General features: G+C 35.6%; 2 protein-coding genes across 3 annotated transcripts in view; both read right to left on the bottom strand.

The window, feature by feature from the left end:
* Nucleotides 1–384: 384 nt before the first annotated feature.
* On the bottom strand, nucleotides 385–15,319 carry LOC141342114 (oxidation resistance protein 1-like). 2 transcript variants are annotated; one of them, XM_073846500.1, is made up of 7 exons: nucleotides 15,130–15,319; nucleotides 11,493–11,573; nucleotides 8,666–8,791; nucleotides 4,532–4,684; nucleotides 4,267–4,362; nucleotides 3,946–4,019; nucleotides 385–2,109 (listed from the first exon to the last, which is right to left on the bottom strand). In XM_073846500.1, the coding sequence occupies exons 1-7, from the start codon at nucleotides 15,274–15,276 to the stop codon at nucleotides 1,974–1,976; spliced, it is 813 nt and encodes a 270-aa protein (XP_073702601.1). In that variant the 5' UTR covers nucleotides 15,277–15,319; the 3' UTR covers nucleotides 385–1,973. The 2 variants fall into 2 exon arrangements, with proteins under 2 accessions (XP_073702601.1, XP_073702602.1); XM_073846501.1 differs by lacking the exon at nucleotides 11,493–11,573 and having other exon boundaries at nucleotides 15,130–15,316.
* Nucleotides 15,320–18,165: 2,846 nt separating this feature from the next.
* Nucleotides 18,166–20,295, bottom strand: part of LOC141343148 (oxidation resistance protein 1-like) — a 40,655-nt gene continuing 38,525 nt past the window's right edge. The window contains exon 7 of the mRNA XM_073847750.1: nucleotides 18,166–18,370. Within this exon, the coding sequence (XP_073703851.1) occupies nucleotides 18,166–18,370 (205 nt within the window). The remainder of the gene's footprint in view (nucleotides 18,371–20,295) is intronic.

The following is a 20,295-nucleotide window of genomic DNA, read 5'->3' as shown; positions in this document are numbered from 1 at the left end:
CATGCTGTGGATCTTTCAGGTAACAACACAGTATTAAGAATCAAGGGTATGTAAACTTTTGAACGGGGGTCATTTTTTATAAATTCAACTATTATTTCCTTTTGTGGACTATTTGTAAACATCTTTTATGTGAAATATCTTATTCAGGTATGTACTAAATAAGAAATAACATGCATTTTGTATGACCCCTTATTTTGGTAAAATAATTAATATTTCAGATTAAGGTGTATGTAAACTTTTGACTTCAATTGTATATATGACATGTAACATAGCATTTGCATGGTAATACCAGCATTAAAAGTCAGCACTAAAAATGAATGAATTATTTACTTATTCAGTGATAAAGATATCAGACCAAATAAATAAAACCCATAAGACACCTGATTCTGTCCCAGGTTACAACAATTTATTAGTATTCATTGTTCTTTATACATCACTGTAACATTGTATTCCGGTGAAGTAGATGAAGGATTTGTTGCACTTCTCATCTGCGACTCTGAAAGGACGTATACGTATCCTCTCGCTGTGTGCACAGTCAATCTAGACACCGAAAAAAGCAAAAGACCAGACAAAAAAAAAAACAAAAAAAAAACGCTGGGACAGGACAAGTGAGAAGAAGAGACTTTCCCTGCTGGAGTCCATCACATTCGACCCTGTACTCGAGCGCTGAGACTTTTCCTCTCCACAGTAGCAGCAAGCTCTTTATAAACGATTCGTTTACTCTATGATCTAAAAGACAAATAAACAAAATATATACTGTACTGCTACTGCTAATGAGGCCTGAAGAACCTGGCTTGAAACTAGATTAATAAAGTGCGAGAAGCAACCCACCAATCCACACACTGTATATTCGTTTATATATTTTATATATATATATAGGAACAAATCTACTATTTTAACATTAATTTACAGGGTAATATACAATATTTTAGTAACAGCTGAGATATCAGCACAAAAAAGATCACTGTCACACTTAACAGCAATATATATATATATATATATATATATATATATATATATAATCATATACATAAATATAGAATTGTCATTATATTCATGAAAAACAATTAAACCACGTCTCAGGCTTTTCAAATGATACTCAGAAAAGCAATTCATCCGTCAAGACGTAAAAGGTCTCCCGGAAAGAGAAACGAGGAAAACAAAAGTGCCCCGTTTGGATTATCTGAGGTCACAGGACAGGAATTTGCATATTCCACAAATCTATTGCGACACATTTCTGCCTACGAACAGTAAAAGTAGACCCTTCCGAAGCGGAGGGGTCGTGTTAGCCACAGTCACACGTAAAACCCACTGAACAGAACATTACAACTATGGGGTTTCCGATTATGTGCTTGGACATGGTGTGCTATGATAGTGAACGACAGAAAGACTACGAATTTCACGACACTTGAATACTTCGCCTTAAAAGAAAGACTACGGAGACATTCGCGTCTTCTCACGGACGCCACCGCCATCCGTTGACGTCTCCAAAAATGCATATTCTTCCTCTGAGAGCAAGGGAATGTATTTTCAGTTGTTTTTCTTCTTTTTCCATAGTTGTGTTTTTCCCCCCATCAATAGTAGTGACATCCTATTGGCTAACGTCATCTCTTCATCAGACTCCTGGCGCTTTGGCTCAGGTAAATTGGACTATGGCAGTTCTCGGGCAGCCCAAACCATCAACATCATCATCATCATCATCATCATCTCCACTGGATGTTAAAAGTGCTCAGGGGGGTCCCGTTGGTTATTGACGCTGCACATGGCTTGAACAAAACACACACATAGTAAACAGCACGAAGAAGAGCTCTGTATTAAATGTGAGAGTAACATACGACAAGCGCGGTAACAGTAGCGTCCCGTTACGGGCTTCCGGGGAGCCGCGGTGATGTGCAGTAAGGTTTGGGATCTGCCTGCTGTCCAATTCCTCTCTCCAACTAACGACAAAAAGGTACCTCCATCCATGTGAGCTGCTACTCGAACGACCAGATCTCAATATCCTGCACGAAGAAATCCTCCTTCATGGAGAGCATGGGATTCCCGAAGGTTTTGCATGAGTGGCTCCTGCCGTGATAAAGATCCCCGTCCAGCCAAAGGCCAAACTCGCCACTGAAAGAGAAGAAAACAGTCTCAGATCAAACATTCATCCTATTCTAAGACACAAAGGGAATGGTTTCTAAAAGTAAAACTATATAGATACTAGGGATTCACCGAATGTTCGGTATTCGGCCAAATAAGCGAAACGGCCAAATGCATTATACCAAACAATGACGTCACACATGTTGACAGTGTGGAAGCATTTAAAACTGTCTGAGAAAGATGCAAAAATCATTACAAGCACTGACAGCAAGAGACTGTTTAGAACCGCATCGCATGTCTTCCATGAGAAGAGAAAGGGGTTGCTGGTTACTGTATGATGACTGAAATCGTGAAATGGCCTTCAACCATTAGTAAATAAACTACAGAACGTTATGTTGTCTAATACACGCACAAATTGTATGTATTCTGACAGCTCTGCACAAGCTTGTTAGCCACGGATCAAAGTCCAAAGCGCGAGAAAAGTTGGTGCTGGTATAATGAGAATCATTCATAAATCTGCTGCTGTCAGCAAAAAGTAGTACTAAAGTCTTCTTGTGGGTTTCCGCCAAAATAAAAGTCAACATTCATAATTATTAGCATTGTAATTTTACTTTAAAATAAAAAAAAGACAAATAATATTAACAATCATTACAACAGCTCTATTAATACATTTATTATAACATTCTCCTTTGCTCAGCAAGGCGGCATTTATTTGTACATTAAAAAACACATTGGTGATTCAAGAGGGGGGTCTTAAAAATGGATATTTATAAATATTATTTTACTAACTTATTAATTTTAAGTTAAATTGTGCTTTGTTGGCAGGCTATAATGTCTTCAGTGTTAAGTAAATATTACAATATAGAACTGAAACGGTAAAAAGCACATTTTGGCTATTTAATTTATGCAATGGTGAAAAAAATGGGCAAAATACATGGAGGGGAAAAAAAACACGAAAAACCGTGTTCGGTAATCGGCCAAGAATTTTCATTCCGGTGCATCTGGGGAAAAAGTTCACCCAAAAATTACAATTCTGTCAATAATTATTTTTGCATGTCCTTACTACCTTTCTGGGGCTTAAAGAGCAGGTCATATGGGTTTTTAAAAAATATATTTTTTGCAGGAAACACTCTACAAAAATCCTTCATTTTGATCTTTTGTTGTCTGAAATGTCACACTGCTACTAGCACAAACATTGATAATAAATGTTTATTAAGTAGCAAATCAGCATATTAGAATGATTTCTGAAGGATCATGGGACACTGAAGACTAGAGTAATGATGCTAAAAATTCAGCATTGCATTACGGGAATAAATTACATTTTTAATGCTATTAAAAGAGAAACCAGTTGCTTGACTTTGTAATAATACTTCACAGTATTACTGAACAAATACAGCCCAGGAAAGCATAAAAGACACCTTTACAAAAACATAAAAATATCGTATAAACTCCAAACTTTTAAACTGTATTTTAAGAAAGCATTGCATTCTCAAAAGTCTCAAATGCAAGCAATAGTGTGCATTGGTATAAACTGTCACCTACTACGGGACAGTAAATCAACTACTGTCATGGAAAATGCTTTGAAAAGAAACTTGCTGATCAAGATTGTTAAAGTGTCAGCATTATTATAGCTAGCTACCTAGCATATCCAGTTTAAACAGCACAGACACTTGAAGCAACCATTCTTACTCCTGCAGCATTGAGATTTGTAATAAAACAAAAAACCTTGCATGTTTAGTTTGTGCAACGAGACAAAGACCTCGCAATGTGCTCATTGCATAATCATTTGTGCTTGACAAAAACATCCCTAATGAAAATCAGCATTCAAAATATTAACATTAATTATTAAGGCCCTGAGTTACTGACCTTCCTCCACCAAACGCTAAAGAGTCCATGTCTCCTTTAATGAAGAACAGATTATCACCAGTCCATTTGTACGCCTGCCAGGGAGAAAAAAAACAGCATTTTAGAACAACTCACACAATCAGAATTCATTTCAAACTGTTCAGTCTTTGGTGTAAAAAGGTCACATAAGCAATTAAAGAAAAAACACTTGAGCAAAACATGGTCAGGTCAAAGTGTCTGAATAATTTTTGGTCTCAAATTTTTATCAAATTTACTGGTAGTCCACCGTATGAAGAATTTTGTCTGAATAATTTTTGGTTTAACTGTAAAATGAATACAAACCTCAAACTCTGGATAGAAGGAGAACAGGAAAGTCTCTCCTGTGCCGTAGAAACCCTCACTGACTTTGAAGGGTCCTGATGCCAAAGCCCCAAATATCTACAAGAGCACATAGACCAGATCTGATTAAGAAACCACTGAACCAAAATCGTTAGATGGTTTCTGGTCACATGAGATATGAGAACTCTGCTTTTTGTTGTGCTTTTTTTTAATACTGTATCAAGGTCTGAAACCAAGGTCTTGTAAGGGATAAAGAGAAGAGTGTGACCTGTCCATCACTGTCTTTGATGACCAGGAGCATGGGTGAGTCCTGATCCTGCATGGCCCGGTACAGCGACTTAATGCTCATGCCATGTTTAGATGTGCTGAAGGCCAGATTCCAGTGGTAACCAATGGTTCTGGGTGGGAGATGTTTTGCCAGCTGAGTGAAAAACAAAGAACAAGTTAGGGATAATAGACTAGATGTGCAGTAAAGAAACAGTTCACCCAAAAAGTGAAAATTCTGTCATTAATTACTCAAAACCCATAAGACCTTTTTTTAATCTTTAAAACACAAATTAATATATTTTCGATGAAATCCGCGAGCTTTCTGACCCTGCATAGACAGCAAGGCAACTGAGATGTTCAAGGCCAAGAAAAGTAGTAAGAACATTAACATGCTTTTTGTGCAAGAAGAAAACAAAAATAACGACTTCATTCAACAATTCTTGGATTTCATCAAAAATATCTTAGTTTGTGTACTGAAGATGAATGTAGGTCTTACGGGTTTGGAACGATATAAGGGTGACTAATTGACAGAATTTTCAATTTTGGGCGAATTATCCTTTGAAATGATTTTAATGCAAATAACTAGGGATGCACCGATACGAATCGGCCGATCATGCTTGCGCGTTTTGTCAGTAAAGCCGGTTCTGTAATCAGCGGTAAATGCCATCAGGTGCGTGATTTCACGTTCCCTACAAATAACCTTATTATCGTTACCTAAAAATATTAGAAGCATTTTTGTTAACTTAAAAAAAAAAAATTAAGCTGAAATAAATTATAAAACTGAATAAAACACTTAAATGAAAATGAGAAATGTTAACTTGGCAACTAAATAAGTTTAGGATGAAGCACCAAAACTGTAAAAAAAAAAAAAAAAAAAAAAAAAAAAAAACTGAACAAAAACTAAAACTGAAACCTAAATAGTAATTTATATATAAAATATTTTATTTTTAAAGATGCAAAATTGTACTTAATTTAATGAACATTTTATTTTTACCTAATATTTATATATTCAATGCAATTTTATTTATTTAATGTCTCAGTAGCTAAACAGGTTTACATTTAACATCAATTTGAAATATAATGAAAATCTAAAAAATAAATGTTAAATATAGCTGCTAGCAGCGATTACTGGGGTTCAAACACTTCAAGGCGTTGTAAGGCAAGTATTTAGCAGACCTGTAACCACCTAAATCAGTGATTTAAAAAAGCATTTTTGGCCAATCCAGGTAATTTAACATAGAAATATTATGGTTTTTACCATAAATGACTGTTACAGCATCAGCTGTGGTCCAATCTCTAAAACTTTGCTTGCTTGTTTAGAATCGCCTGTTGCATTTGCTCACCAGGTTTTGTGAGGTTTTGAGCTTTCCTTTAGGCTTTATAGGCTTTTGGGTACATTTGGACAGGCCCCCTTTCTAAACCACCCCGTTATAGCTTCCCAAAGGGTAAACCGCAACATGTTTTGATAATTATTGAATTGAGTCCAGAGAATTGTACTGCAGTGATTTTTTTCTGGATTGAGCGAAAAACTAGTTGGTTCTTTACATATTCTCAATCATTGAACAAACAATTTGATTGACAGCAGTGGTTCTAGAGGCAAAGTTGTCCGAAATGAGGAGTTTAATCATATAATATGAATACCGTGTGTATGTGCAGAAAAAACAAGCAATGTACAATCGTTTATGCCCTTGAAAAATGCGTTATCACCCCCTCCAGTGGCCGATTTCTTTTAAATTTCTCACAGACCTTTGGGGCCGTGAGTCAAACAGGCCCACCAAGTTTCGTTCCAATCAGCCCCCGTTAACCTTCTCTAATGGTTGCTCAAACTTCATCAGTTAATGGCTGCCATGTTTTTTTGAGATACGCAAACGTCCTTAGACACTTGTTGCACTTTGGACCAAGCTCCTCGAATTTTGTCCTGTGACCTCAGATTGAGCTCTTGTATAAGTGTTCTGAGTTTGTGTGTTCCCTTTCGAACGTTTTGACATCCCTTTGCGACGGTAGGTCGAAACTTCAACCTTTTTTCATTCTTATTGATATTCACTCTCCAGAGAATCTTCCTGCACTGGTTTGGTTCTGACCAGGTGAAAAATCTAGGACTAGTTTGCAAAAGTAAGTTTTGCAAAAAAATCCAAAATAAGGAGGTTTGTGGTCGAATCTGAGAAATTGCAATGTCCAATGTTTTGAGTACACTCTCATCTAATCTGTAAACAACAATAAAGTAATAAAGAAATGATCGAAACCAGAAGAATATGAGTAAACGAATAAAAGCTGTGTGCAGGATCAGAGCAGTAGAAAGGGCGAAACATTAAAAGCCCAATTATAGTAGCACTGACCTTTTCACACCAGTAGACACAGAGAAGCTGAACACCATACACACACACACACACACACACATATATATATATATATATATACACACACACACACACACACACACACAGCGGGCGGCACAGTGCTGTGTTCCCTCAACATATGTTTGTGTGCAGTGGTCTCTGTGTCCTCTGGCAGGTCCAGGCTTTCCCAGCGCCTGGAGAGCATTGAATTACTCTGCGTAATGACACGAGTTTATTTGATTTACCAACAAAATGGGCCTACGTCTGAATAAAGGGTTCTGCGAGAGGCCACCTCAGGTGATCCATTCACAGAGCGCTGATGCATTTGAAAGGCGCACACCCGCAGGGCGCAATGACTTAAACCTCATAACCGTACAAAACCTCTGAAGCTTCACTACAAAACACGTCGCAAATGGCACAGTAAGATCAGATCAAAAGATCAGGATGTCATGTACAAATATTACGACAGTGTCTCTGACAACTGCAGGATTTATTAAATGAGTCAAAAAGCGTAGGAGCGCAGTCATGCTGTCTTTCTGGATGACAGCTGAAAATAATGTTTCTTGCAGTGGCAATAAAGAAATAATAATATTGATTAAAATTTGAATTTGCTTTTATTTTTATATTTTCTATAAAATATTCTATATTTTAAAGTTTAGTCATTTTGTTATGTACTTTGGTCTTTTTTTGTTTTTAAAAATATTGTTATATAACTTGTTTTTTTTATATTAACTTTTTTCTTTTTTAGTATTTACACTACCAGTCAAAAGTATTTTTAATGTTTTTTTTAAAGAAGTCTCTGCTCACCAAGCCTGCATTTATTTGATCCGAAAAACAGGAAAGCCAGTAATATTGTGAACTATTTTTATGATTTAAAATAACTGTTTTCTGTTGGAAGATATTTTAAAATGTATATTATTCCTGTGATTTCAATGATCCTTCAGAAATCATTCAAATATGCTGATTTGCTGTTCAAGAAACATTTTTAAAATTTTTATTATCAATATTTGAAACAGTTGAACACATTTTTGTCAGGATTCTTTGATGAAAAGAAAGAAGTTTGTAAGTTTGAAATCATAAGGAATACATTATGGTTCTGAATGCACTGAACAATTACTTGTTGAATGATTCATTTAAAAGAACTGACTGAAAAGAGTTATTTGTTTGTGATTCAAACTGAATCAGAATCAAGACCACAATCCCACAACAACAACAAAAAAACAAATAAGTAAAATAAATACTTTGCCCTTTTGAGATTCTACATCAGCATTAATATTAAATCATATTTTAATACAGTATTCTGACTACATTGGTGGAAATGTAGATTTTAAAAAAATATATATATATATATTTATTTAATTTGCAAAAAATTTATTTTTAGAGGTACAACACCTTTTCACTGAGGTGATACACTCAAAAGTTACAACTTTGTACCTCATATACCCCTAAAGGATGCATATTTGTATCTTATATAGAAAAGAACAAGCATGAACTTTCTGCTCAGTTTCATGGAGGAAAGAAAATCATATCAGTTTCAAATGACAAGAGGGTGAGTAATCATTTATGGGTCAAGAACCATCACCTTCACTCTTCAAATCGCTCTTATGCCCTTGGCCATAACATGACGAGTGCAAATAAATCTGTCTGTTAACATGTCTGAGATCGTCCTCCGGCTGTGAATCAATAACCGGGGAACAGTGAGGAGGTCTGCCTATTTTTGGAGCAGCGGATCGATGAAACACTGTAAAGCCCAGAGCAGCAGGGAGATTTATTTCACTGCCACGTCACTGAACGCTTACCTTCTCGATCTGCTCGGCCTCCAGAAGGTCACTGGGTTCGTTCAGGTTGGGCTTGAAAGTCTCCGGCTCCAGGCTGGCGGTGATGGACGTGCCATGTTTGGAGTTCACATCCTCCTTCGTGGTGATCTAAAGACAGAACATGCCATTAGCAAACTATCTAGTGACATTCAGATTTATGCCACATAAACCTGAAAATATAACAAAGCATGACTGTAGAACTTTTTTGAAATCTGCCCATGAACTCTCCCAGTGAGGATTTGGTATTCAAAACATTTGTGGAAGTGAGGCTGCATAGACTTAACACGTAAATTCAACTCTAGCCAAGTTGACTTATCTCTGGTGGTATTAACCTAAGGGGACAAACTAACCTGGAAAAGCAAACTAATCTCACAGGCTAGGCAATGTAGGATATTGTACTCATAAAAAGACTCGCTGTGCATTATCTCCAAAATCAGTGGTTCTCAACCAGTGGAAATTGTCAGTTTTCCTATTCAGCCTGTCATGTTAATAATTAAGCTTGTCTTTGTGACTATGTAGTTAACGGTAATAATAATAATAAAGTTCAGTTTAAGAATTCCTGTAGCTCAAACAATATGCATGGTGCCTGCAACGCAAGGTCATGGGTTCGATTCCCAGAGAATGCATAAACTAATGCAATATAAGTTGCATTGGATAAAAGCATTTGCTAAATGCATACATGTAATGTAAGGACATTTTTATTTACTTTTATAAGCAATTTTGACTCGCCACGTGTAGAATCTGGTTTCTGAAGCATAACCAGTTGAGAAGCACTTCTCTAAAGCCTGTTACATCAGGACTAGTGGTGTTATTTTACAATGTAGTGCCACAGACAGTTAACATTCCCTCTCGTGGCCTGAACACACTCGGGTTACACCGGCCGTGCTTCAATTACACCAATTGTTTACAACAAATAACCGGGCAGCAGTCAGTGCAGGTCCCGACCTAAACACCCGTCTGAACCTTCTGGACATGGAAATACAACCCACTTTCTCTAGCATGGCTTCCAGAAAATTCCTCATTTCATTCAGGTTTTAAGTTGATAAACTGCCTGGAATTTCCACTAACAGATTACATTTAATTAGTAATTTTGCAGGGTCATATACTCCACCACTCCACCAAAGTTTAGGGTTGGCAAGATCTCTTATGCTCACCAAAGTTGCATTTATTTGATCACAAATACAGTAAATTGTAAAATATAATTACAGTTTTCCATTTAAATAAATTTTAAAATGTAATTTATTCCTGTGATGCAAAGCTAAATTTTCAGCATCATAACTCCAGACTTCAGTGTCACATGATACTTTGGAAATCATTCTAATAGGCAGATTTTCTGCGCAAAAAAAGTTTAGCATTATCAATGCTGATTATCAATGCTTTTTTCAGCATTCTTCGATGAATCAATTATTTATTTGAAATGGAAATCTTCTGTAACAGTCATTTTACTGTCACTTCTGATCAATTGAATGCATCCTTGATGAATGAAAGCATTCATTTCTTTAAAATATTTATATATCCAGTTGAGGTCAAACGTTTACATACACCTAGCATAATTTGCAAAATTAAGAGATATCATACAAAATGCATGTTATGTTTTATTTAGTACTGACCTGAATAAGATATTTTACATAAAAGAAAATAATAGTTGAATTTATAAAAATCACTCCGTTCAAAAGTTTACATACACTTGATTCTTAATACTGTGTTGTTACCTGAATGATCCACAGCAGTTTTTTTGTTTTTTGTTTAGTGATAGTTGTTCATGAGTTCTCTGTTTGTCCTGAACAGTTAAACTGCCTGCTGTTCTTCAGAAAAATCCTTCAGGTCTCACAAATTCGTTGGTTTTTCAGTATTTTTGTGTATTTGAAACCTTTTCAACAATGACTGTATGATTTTGAGATCCACCGTTTCACACTAAGACCAACTGAGAGACTCATATGCAACTATTACAGAAGGTTCTAACACTCACCGATGCTCCAGACAGATAAATGATCCATTAAGAGCTGGGGGTTAAAACTTTTTAAATTTGAAAATTAGGGTAAATTGAACTTATATCGTCTTATGGAAAACATGCAAGTATCTTCTGTAGTTTCTAAAGGGCAGTACTAAATGAAACAAATATCATATCTAAGCAAAATAAGAAAAATATACACATCCTCATTCCGTTCAAAGTTTACAGCCCCAGCTCTTAATGTACTGTGTTTCCTTCTGGAGCTTTCTGTAACTTTCTGTAATAGTTGCATATGAGTCCAACAAAACAAATGCTGAAAAACCAAATCATTTGTGGGACCTGAAGGATTTTTCTGAAGAAAAGCAGGTACTCATGAACAACCATCACTAAACAAAACAAAAAGAAAGAAAAAGAAAGAAAAAAAAAAAGAAACAGCTGTGGATCATTCAGGTAACAACACAGTATTAAAAATTGAACAGGGCCATTTTAATAAATTCAACTATTATTTGTCTTGTGGACTATGTCTTATGTTAAGTATCTTAAATATCTGATACATTTTGCACAATCACTCATTTTATTTTGGTAAAATGAACATTTTTCAGATTCTGCAAGGTGCATGTAAACTTTTGACTTCTCAAATGTATTACTGACCCCTAACTTTTGAAGGGTAGTGCTGTTGCTAATTTGTGCATCTAAGAATTGTACAACTACTTTATAGGCTACTCTCTATGGGAAATTATGGAATTTTCTGCACAAGCATTTTTGTGTCAAGCGCAAACTTGCCACCCACAGCAAGGCAAGTACAATCTAGAACAAAACCTAAAGCTACATCTGCAGGGTTCTACAGATTTTGTGCACCTGGAGGCGTTTGCATAGGGAGCGCAGATCTTCACTGTTTAATGCATCGATCCGGCGGTGGTACTCAGTCCATGACACTACCTGCTCCGGAGACAAGGGGACACAACCACACCGCTGAGCAGGACGACAGGATGAGGCCAAAATATGGACAAGAATGTGCAGTTTGGGACTCTTTTAATACAAGATGTTAACTACTAAAACTGCAGTCAGGAATGATCATCATTATGAGAAATGGAAAAGATGAGCGCAAAGATTGAAAGCCTAGATCATGTCATTCTACATGTGAAAACTACTGTACATGTGAGCAGACAACACAGCGAGTGTTTTGCATGATTGCGTGAACCGTTTTGCATGAAGCTCTGCAGACAGAAACGAGAACCATATTCATAATAGCAAACATAAGCCATAGCAGAGCCACATAGAAAATACAAACACTTCTGCCATTACTCACCCTAATGTTCAAAATCATCCATCTTAGCACTTTAATAAAACCAAACTCGCATCTCGGTAATTAAGCAAGAAAACTGACCTACTGCATTTGTGTAAATATCAATCCTTACTTGTCACACATATTTTCACAGCTTGTTGGTTGCCACACCTATTAATTAAGTATGTGACATGTTTGATAACAAATTAAACACATGACCTACTACCACAAATGAACTCACCAAAAATAAACTCTTTGTTAATCTTCCCATGTATGACTACCACAGAAAGAATAATTTCTGAATAACCCAAGCCAACTCTTTTTTTAGTGTAATTAAAGTGAATAGCCACTAGATAGGGCTGTAACGATACGCGATATGAAATCGAAATCGCGACACTCAGATCCACGATCCTGTGTCGCGGTGTGATAAGGGAGAATCGCGACACACCCCGTGACTACCTTTCCGATCATGTGACGCCGGCCTGCAAAAGTTGAGCTAGTTGAAGTAGAACGTGAGGAAACATGGCAACCAACCCATAGATCGTGGACCCTCCCTCTTCATTTAAGTCAGCAGTATGGCAACATTTCGGAGCTGTATGATCCATAAAATACGGAGAAAGGCTATTAATAAAGAAAAAAAAAATTCCAGAAAATGCGTGTAGTAGGCTATAGCCTGCGCAGTAAAAATACAATTATGTGTAAAATGTCATAGTAAACCGTGTCTGACATGAAAACCACTCTAGTCATTGTCCCATAAAATGACAAATAGCAAATAACACATAGTATTTTCATTACGTTTCATCTATTTTGTTTTAGTGAAGTAAAATGAGACCTTGTTGTTTGCAATACGTTTACCCCGAGACCGCGTCGTGAGCACCAGCTCGACCGCAAAACACTTTCACTATGAAAGAAAGCGGCAGTCGCGCAGTTATTCCACTGCTTGACGCGTCCCATGTGAAAGGGCTTTTAAATGGTCTTCAGACAGACCGCGAACACAAGAACGGGACCGTTTGAGAGCAGCGTCAGCGTGTACCGGATTGAGTCCAAAGAGCATAAACCCGTGCCTGTCACCCGTCCGACCCGCACTGCACCTGACAGATAAATATTATTCCACCGTTACGTCAGTTTTAGCAGTTCACCCGTCGGGTAGGACTCTAACGCACACACATTGAATCTTGCATCGCTATAGCAGGTTTAAAGAATTTGACATCTTGACAATTTTATCACTACAGTATCATGTGAAATTAAAAAAGACCTTATCAGTTGTTAATTTTAATACAGAAGGTTTTTATTAAACCTTAAAATGTGACCTTGTATGTAAAACTAAGAAAAGCTATTGAATTTTTTTTATTTTTTTTTATAAACCTGTTGTTTGATTTTCAGTTTAATGTTTTAATTTTTGTTCAAAATATCGTGATATGTATCGTATCGTGAACCCAATATCGGGATACGTACTGTATCGTCACCTAGGCATATCGTTACACCCCTACCACTAAGGCTGTCAAGCTTTAAGTAATAAAAATACAAAAAAAAAAAAAAAAATTTTCAGGAGCCATAAGCCACTTTCACCGTAAGTCATATTCTAGCTTTTTGTTTTGTGAACTGAACAACGGATTCATTGAAAAGATCCAAGTCACAAGAATGAATCACTCAAGAATCACACACTAGAATCACACACTTTTTAAATATGTTCCCCCACACATTTTACGTATGGCTTGAGTCGTTGTGTCTTGCTTTTTGCATCCGTTTTGAAACTTACAATGTCCAGTTCCTATTTACATTGTATGGTCCATTCTACAGAATTGGTCCAAACTGCTATTTTCTGTAATTAAGCCCACTTTTTTAGTTTTTATATATGTATAACTGTTCAGAACTGTGCTAGCTAACCATGTGCTGAATAACATCTTTGAGCTGGGTTCAAAAGTATCTAAAATTTTCACTATCGAAACTGTCACGACTGAAATATTTGGTGGCGTTTTGGGTGTTTCTTGGGGCCTTATCCCATAAAATTGTCACAACTGAAACAGTCACAATTGAAACATGTCATCATTGTTTCGGTGGTGGCAAAAGGGAACACATAATCCTATATTTAAGGAGAAATAAACAATATTTTAGTACAGTTATGCACATTTATTTATTTTTTTAGTACGTTTCAGTATTTAAGTTAAAAATTGTGTAATGTGACTTGGTTGCTACCAAAGCATTACTGTCTCTACTGAAACATGGGATGTTTTGTCAAAAATAAAGTATAATGAATTATCAACCAAGATGTTCTGATAGTTTTTGGTTCAATGTATATTCAAACTAATGAATTCTTAACTTTGAAATCAGTATAATCAACTTTTTGCCTTTTACAATGAAAAAATGGATTAAAAATACAACAAATCTCGTGAAATATTGTTTAAAACATAACTGTTATTGAATTACCTTTGAAAAAAAAAATAGCAAAAATATATTTACAATGCAGATGTAAGCAAAATCTGTTTACTGTGTTACGGTAGTGACACATTTGAGGAGAGGACAAATATTCCAGAAATTTCTGAAAATACAATATGAGAATTAACTGCATAAATACTAGAAATGTGTCCCTTGGATATTACACATTATATTTTATGGAAAAAGATACTTTTTTCCAACTCTGACTATAGAATAGCCCATATACTGTAAGAAAACAGCGACTGGGACGTTCATTTAAAATGTTGTCTTTCGTGTTTCACACAAGAAAGTGAGTCATAGGGGTTTGGAATCTGCAATGTCATGACAGAGACTAAATAATAATTATTTTTATTTCGTGAACTATCCCTTTAAAGTTTTAAACCGCACTTATCTGCAGTATTAATCGACGGTAATAGGGAAATGAACAAGCCAGCGGTCATTCTACTCCAACTCCAAGACGGTAAATAAAAGTTTTAGCCGATAAGTTGCCACTTTACAGCCCTCAATAATGTACAAGGAGGAAGGTAAACTAGAGCATTCATAAAAAATGCATCTCGTCTCAGGTGAGACATTCACTGATTCGCTTCAGCATCACAGATCAACAGCTATAGACTGTCATATCTCAATTTCACACAGTTTCAGTTCAAAAGCAGCAGCACAAACCCAACAGACAGCCCGTGTCAATCAACACAGCCAGACATTATACGCTAATATCTCAATAGCCCGCTCACAAATTAACAAACGCATTCAGTCAACACTTTTTTGTTTACATACATAAGTGTACTTAGGAGTCAGAGGTTTCCCTTCCTTCACCCGCTTGGAGAACATGATCTCACTGTCTGCCACATTCAGCCTTCCTTCCGCCGACCGACAACTTGCCATATTCAGACATAAACACGACGGCAGGACAATGACGGACATCTACGTAAGCCAATGACGTCGGACCAAACGAAAGAATTCGATCTCTGATTGGCTGTGTTAAAATGCGTCACGCCTCCTGTACAGAAGACTTCAGCGCTTTTAAAGGAACAATCGCACCTAAACGCGACCTCTAAATATTTTGATCAATAATGCTTGCGAATGAGTCAAATGATTGATGTTATAACGTTGAGGGATCATAACGGACACTATGAAAAACAAGGCTGTCGCTGAGGACTCGTTCTAAGGTATAAAACATACATATTGTTATCTGTACTATACATGACCCCTTATCATTGAACTAATAAATTGCTTTCTGGAAGCAGAACAGCCAAACTGAAACACTCTGGCTATGTTTCAAACATCACTAACCATGAACACTAAATAACCTATCTAGACAGCAGTTTTAGGCATGATGCCCACAATGTTCTTATGTTTTGAGGAAAACAAAATAGCAAACTTGAGGCAATATATTATTTAGTACATTATGTAGTTCAAAGCTATTAACTAGGAGTAACCAGAGAAACTGTAACACATTTCCCAGTTTCTTTGACAACTCACAATCTACTTTTAGTGTAAGAAACATGCATGCCAACAATAATAATACAGGTAAAATATAGACACCTCAAAATAACAATTTAATTAGTTAATATTTTAACTTTTAAATAACATTAATTCTTTTGTCTCTTCCTAATTCCTATAGCCAGGAATAATGTTTAAAGCAAAAAGTGTTTACAGTTTTTATTTATTAGTAATAAATACAATAAAACTTAAGTGAAAAGGCTTATTTTTATGTAACGAATATATATATATATATATATATATATATATATATATATATATATATATATATATATATATATATATATATATTACACTACCAGTCAAAAGTTTTTGAACAGTAAGATTTGTAATGTTTTTTTTAAGAAATCTCTTCTACTCACCAAGCCTGCATTTATTTGATCAAAAGTACAACAAAAACTGCAATTTTGAAATGTTTACTATTTAAAATAACCGTTTTCTAATTGAATATATTTTAAAATATAATTTATTCCTGTGATCAAATCTACATTTTCAGCACCATTACTCCAGTCTTCAGTGTCACATGATCCTTTAGAAATCATTCTAATATGCAGATTTGCTGTTCAAGAAACATTTATTATTATTACTATTATTATCAATATTTAAAACAGTCAAACAGTTTTTTTCAGGATTCTTTGATGAATAGAAAGATCCAAAGATCAGCATTTATCTGAAATAAATAGCTTTTGTAACATTATACAACACCATTCAAATGCTTCAATATAATTTTTTTTGTTAAATTATAGAAATGAATACTTTTATTTAACAAGGATGCTAAAATGACAAAGACATTTATAATGTTACAAAAGATTTCAGTTTCAGATAAATGCTGTTCTCACAAACTTTCTATTCATCAAAGAAACCTAAAAAAAATTCTAATCAGCTGTTTTCAACATAATAATAATAGTTTTTTGAGCAGAACATCTGAATATTAGAATGATTTCTAAAGCACACTGAAGACTGAGTAATGATGCTAAAAATTCAGCTTGGAAAACACAGGAATAAACTGCATTTTAAAATATATTCAAATAGAAAACATTTATTTCAAATAGTAAAAATATGTCAAAATTGTACTATTTTTGTTGTACTTTGGGTCAAATAAATGCAGGCTTGGTGAGCAGAAGAGACTTCTTTAAAATCTGGTAGACTGGTAGTGAATTTATAATTCATGTAACAAATATCTATATTAATATATAACACTCTTGATTTTTGTCGATGAACACTAAATAACCTAGTGAGCTGCTTACTTAGACCTACCTGTTAATGTTTACCAGACAAACAATGTACAGGCATCACAATTTTACACAGCAGAGAAAAATACGGGACATCCAATACTTTTAAATGCAACCTAAAAATCAGTATTCTGTCTCACAAAGTAAAAAAACTACACTTAATTGCACCTAAGAGGTAGCTTGACTGAGCTAAACAAGTGTCACCACTCAGATTGTTTAGTGTTACAACTGATCCTGAGTATCCTGGAGGTCACAAAATCCAGTTGAGTTCATGACTCGCGCCACCCCCGTGGCCATGATCAAAGAAAGTTAATTTTACTTATTCATATCAAAAGGTCATGTGGCTTTGCAAAGATTCTCCAGTTCCAGAATAACAAATCAGTCTATTTTGTTCCCTACATCATTAATTTAAAGTCAAATTTAAATGCCGCCGCAGTCATAGTATCGGTTTCTCAGCACCACAGATTGGTTTCAATACGGCTACCAGAACACAATAACATGCGGGGAAATATCAGACGGCATTATCCAATCAGTGAAACATTCAAACGGAGCTTTATAAAGGACACACCACGCATAATACATCAGGTAACAACACTTGCACCTGTAGGCATGATTTGCTTGTATCTCATTCAGGCATGACATAGTCTGGCTAAACCATGCCTTTTTTAGACACGACGGAGGAATCCATGCATGCATAAACTGCATACATGTTCCTCGTTCTTTAAAATAAAAACCAAAATAAAATAATAAAACAATTGCACACTCATGCAAAACACCAGCTGCAAGCTCACAGTGCACAATGCATCTTGGTTTCACAAGAAACTTATTTGACCAAGTGCAAAACATCCCAGTCTGAGAAACATTCAGCAGGAGCTCTGACAACAACATATGACTGGTGCGTGAAGGTGTATGAAGTGCGGGGAACACAATAAAGACACTTCCAGAAACCTGGAACATAGAAACAGACAATAAAGGCACACAGACAGGTGCAAATACAATAAAGAGAAAATATCTGAATCAAATACAGTGCATATCAACACACAGAATACAGACACAAGCATAAATCACAGATATAATATCAATCCAAACATGTGAGCTGCACGGGGCCACACAGTACCTCCCACTCTTTAGCTGAATTTTCGTCAGTTTGCTGCTCCTCGTTTGCCTCCGAATCTTCGATTTTCTTCACCACGACGAAGCCGGGATCACGGCTGATGCTTCCTAGCCCCTCCCCAAAAACATCCGGGCTCCACTGGATGAAGAAAACGTAGAGGTGGTCTGACCTAGAGAAACAATGACAAACAAGGGGTCATCGAATGCAAACTTCACTTTTCAATGTTGTTTGAACATAATTGTGTTGGCAGTGTGTGCACACAACCACCCTATATTGATAAATTACCCAGTGTTTATTTTCAATCCCTATAAACCATTAGCATTTTCTCAGATCAAGCCATTCTCAGTTTCTTGGCTGTGTGATGTCACACAGACCCAGGCCCCTCCCACGATTGTTGATTGACACTGGTGTTTTAGACCCACCCTGCATGAGCTGTAAACAGTCTGCCATTGTTTCGAGCAGACAAAAATGTCTCCTAAGCGACTGAGGTGTTTTGTTACTGGATGTAATAATGAACACAGTAGTCGTCATTTACTCCCGACATCTGAGCCACTGAAGATGCAGAGGATTACTTTTGTTTTTGAAGGGAATGTGCCCACTAATTTACCTAAATGTGAGAACAAAGGCTACAGAAGTGAGTATAAGGTTTTTTAATGCATTTTTGCAAATCGCTTTTACCTAATAATATGCTAGTTAGTAAGTTCAGAAGAGGGGGCGGGGGTGAGCAGAGCTCATTAGCATTTAAAGGGTCATGCACCAAAATGGCTCACTGTGAACAGAGCTGTTTTTGACAAGGTAAAAAAGGGTGTTGTTTTACAATACCATTGAGATATTTTAACCAAAGTGTGTTGTAGACTTTTCATTAAGACCCTAAAGAATCATATCAACTTGTGGAAAATGGCATCCGATGACCCCTTTAAAAATATTACACGTCATCTTTTGATTTCTTATGAGCCAGATGAAATCTGCTGGATATTTCTCCTCTGATGTTAGGGAAAAAATGGGAATTGTGTGGAATGGATTTAGATTAAAATATGTTAATATATTTTCTTATTGGTAGCTTAAAAAAATAATCCAAATATAAAGAATATTTCATGACCAAACATGGCATCTAATCACATGTTATAATTTATTAAGGTTTCTGGATAAAAATACTGTTTTTAATAAGATTTTACAGCATGAAAATAATGGCTGTACTGTGCATTTCAATTTGACCTTTATCTTTTATTGCATTCATATATTTTTCTACATAAAAAATAAGAATCTGTAATAAACAGTACTCCACCATTCAAAATTTGAGGGTTGGCAAGATTATTATTATTTTTTATTATGTCTATTATGCTCATCAAGACTGCATTTTACTCCAGTCTTCAGTGTCACACGATCCTTTAGAAATCATTCTAATATGCTGATTTGCTACTCAAGAAATATTTCTCATAAATATCAATGTTGAAAACAGTTGTGCTGCTCATATATTTGTGGAAACCATTATACATTTTGTTTTCAGTATTCTTTGATTAATATATAAAGTTCAAAAGAATAGGATTTGTTTGAAATAGAAATCTTTAGTAATGTTATAAATGTCAGAAATTTCTCTGTTTGACCAATTTAAAGGGATAGATCACCCAAAAATGAAAATTACCCCAAGATTTACTCACCCTCAAGCCATCTTAAGTGTACATGATTTTCTTCTTTTAGACGAATACAATCAGAATTGTACAATTTAAAAAATGTCCTGGCTGTTAAGATTTTGAAGTTCAATAAAGTGCATCCATATATCATAAAAAGTAATAAAGGCCTTCTGAAGAGAATCAATGTGTTTGTGTAAGAAAAATATCCATATTTAATATTTTATAAACTGTAATCTTTAGCTTCTGCTAACTGTCGTATGCACATTCACGAGAAAGTGGCGTTCCAGCGTAAGCTCCGGTGAGAATATGTTAGCCTCTCAAGAACTAAGTTTAGTCTCTAATTGGCTTATATCAAAATTGTCCCACTTTTTTCCTAACAAATATTTGTGTTGTACTTCTAATTTGTGACCAGTGTTTTGTTTTGTTTTGCTCTCTCTACTGCACCTCCAAGTTCTTCAAACAC

The sequence above is a fragment of the Garra rufa genome, chromosome 9, assembly GCF_049309525.1.
Source record: "Garra rufa chromosome 9, GarRuf1.0, whole genome shotgun sequence".
In the NCBI taxonomy this organism is placed as follows: domain Eukaryota; kingdom Metazoa; phylum Chordata; class Actinopteri; order Cypriniformes; family Cyprinidae; genus Garra; species Garra rufa.
Note: the sequence above shows the minus strand (reverse complement) of the source record. Positions and strands in the feature narration are given on the sequence as shown.

What these genes read in the sequence shown, in the direction of transcription:
- LOC141342114 (XM_073846500.1), bottom strand. Translation starts at nt 15,276, where the DNA reads ATGTCCGTCATTGTCCTGCCGTCGTGTTTATGTCTGAATATGGCAAGT. An exon ending in CCCTATGCAAACGCCTCCAG is followed by an intron (nt 8,792 to 11,492) that starts GTGCACAAAATC and finishes TTCTGTCTTTAG; the next exon opens with ATCACCACGAAGGAGGATGT. An exon ending in AGGCCGAGCAGATCGAGAAG is followed by an intron (nt 4,685 to 8,665) that starts GTAAGCGTTCAG and finishes TTTTTCACTCAG; the next exon opens with CTGGCAAAACATCTCCCACC.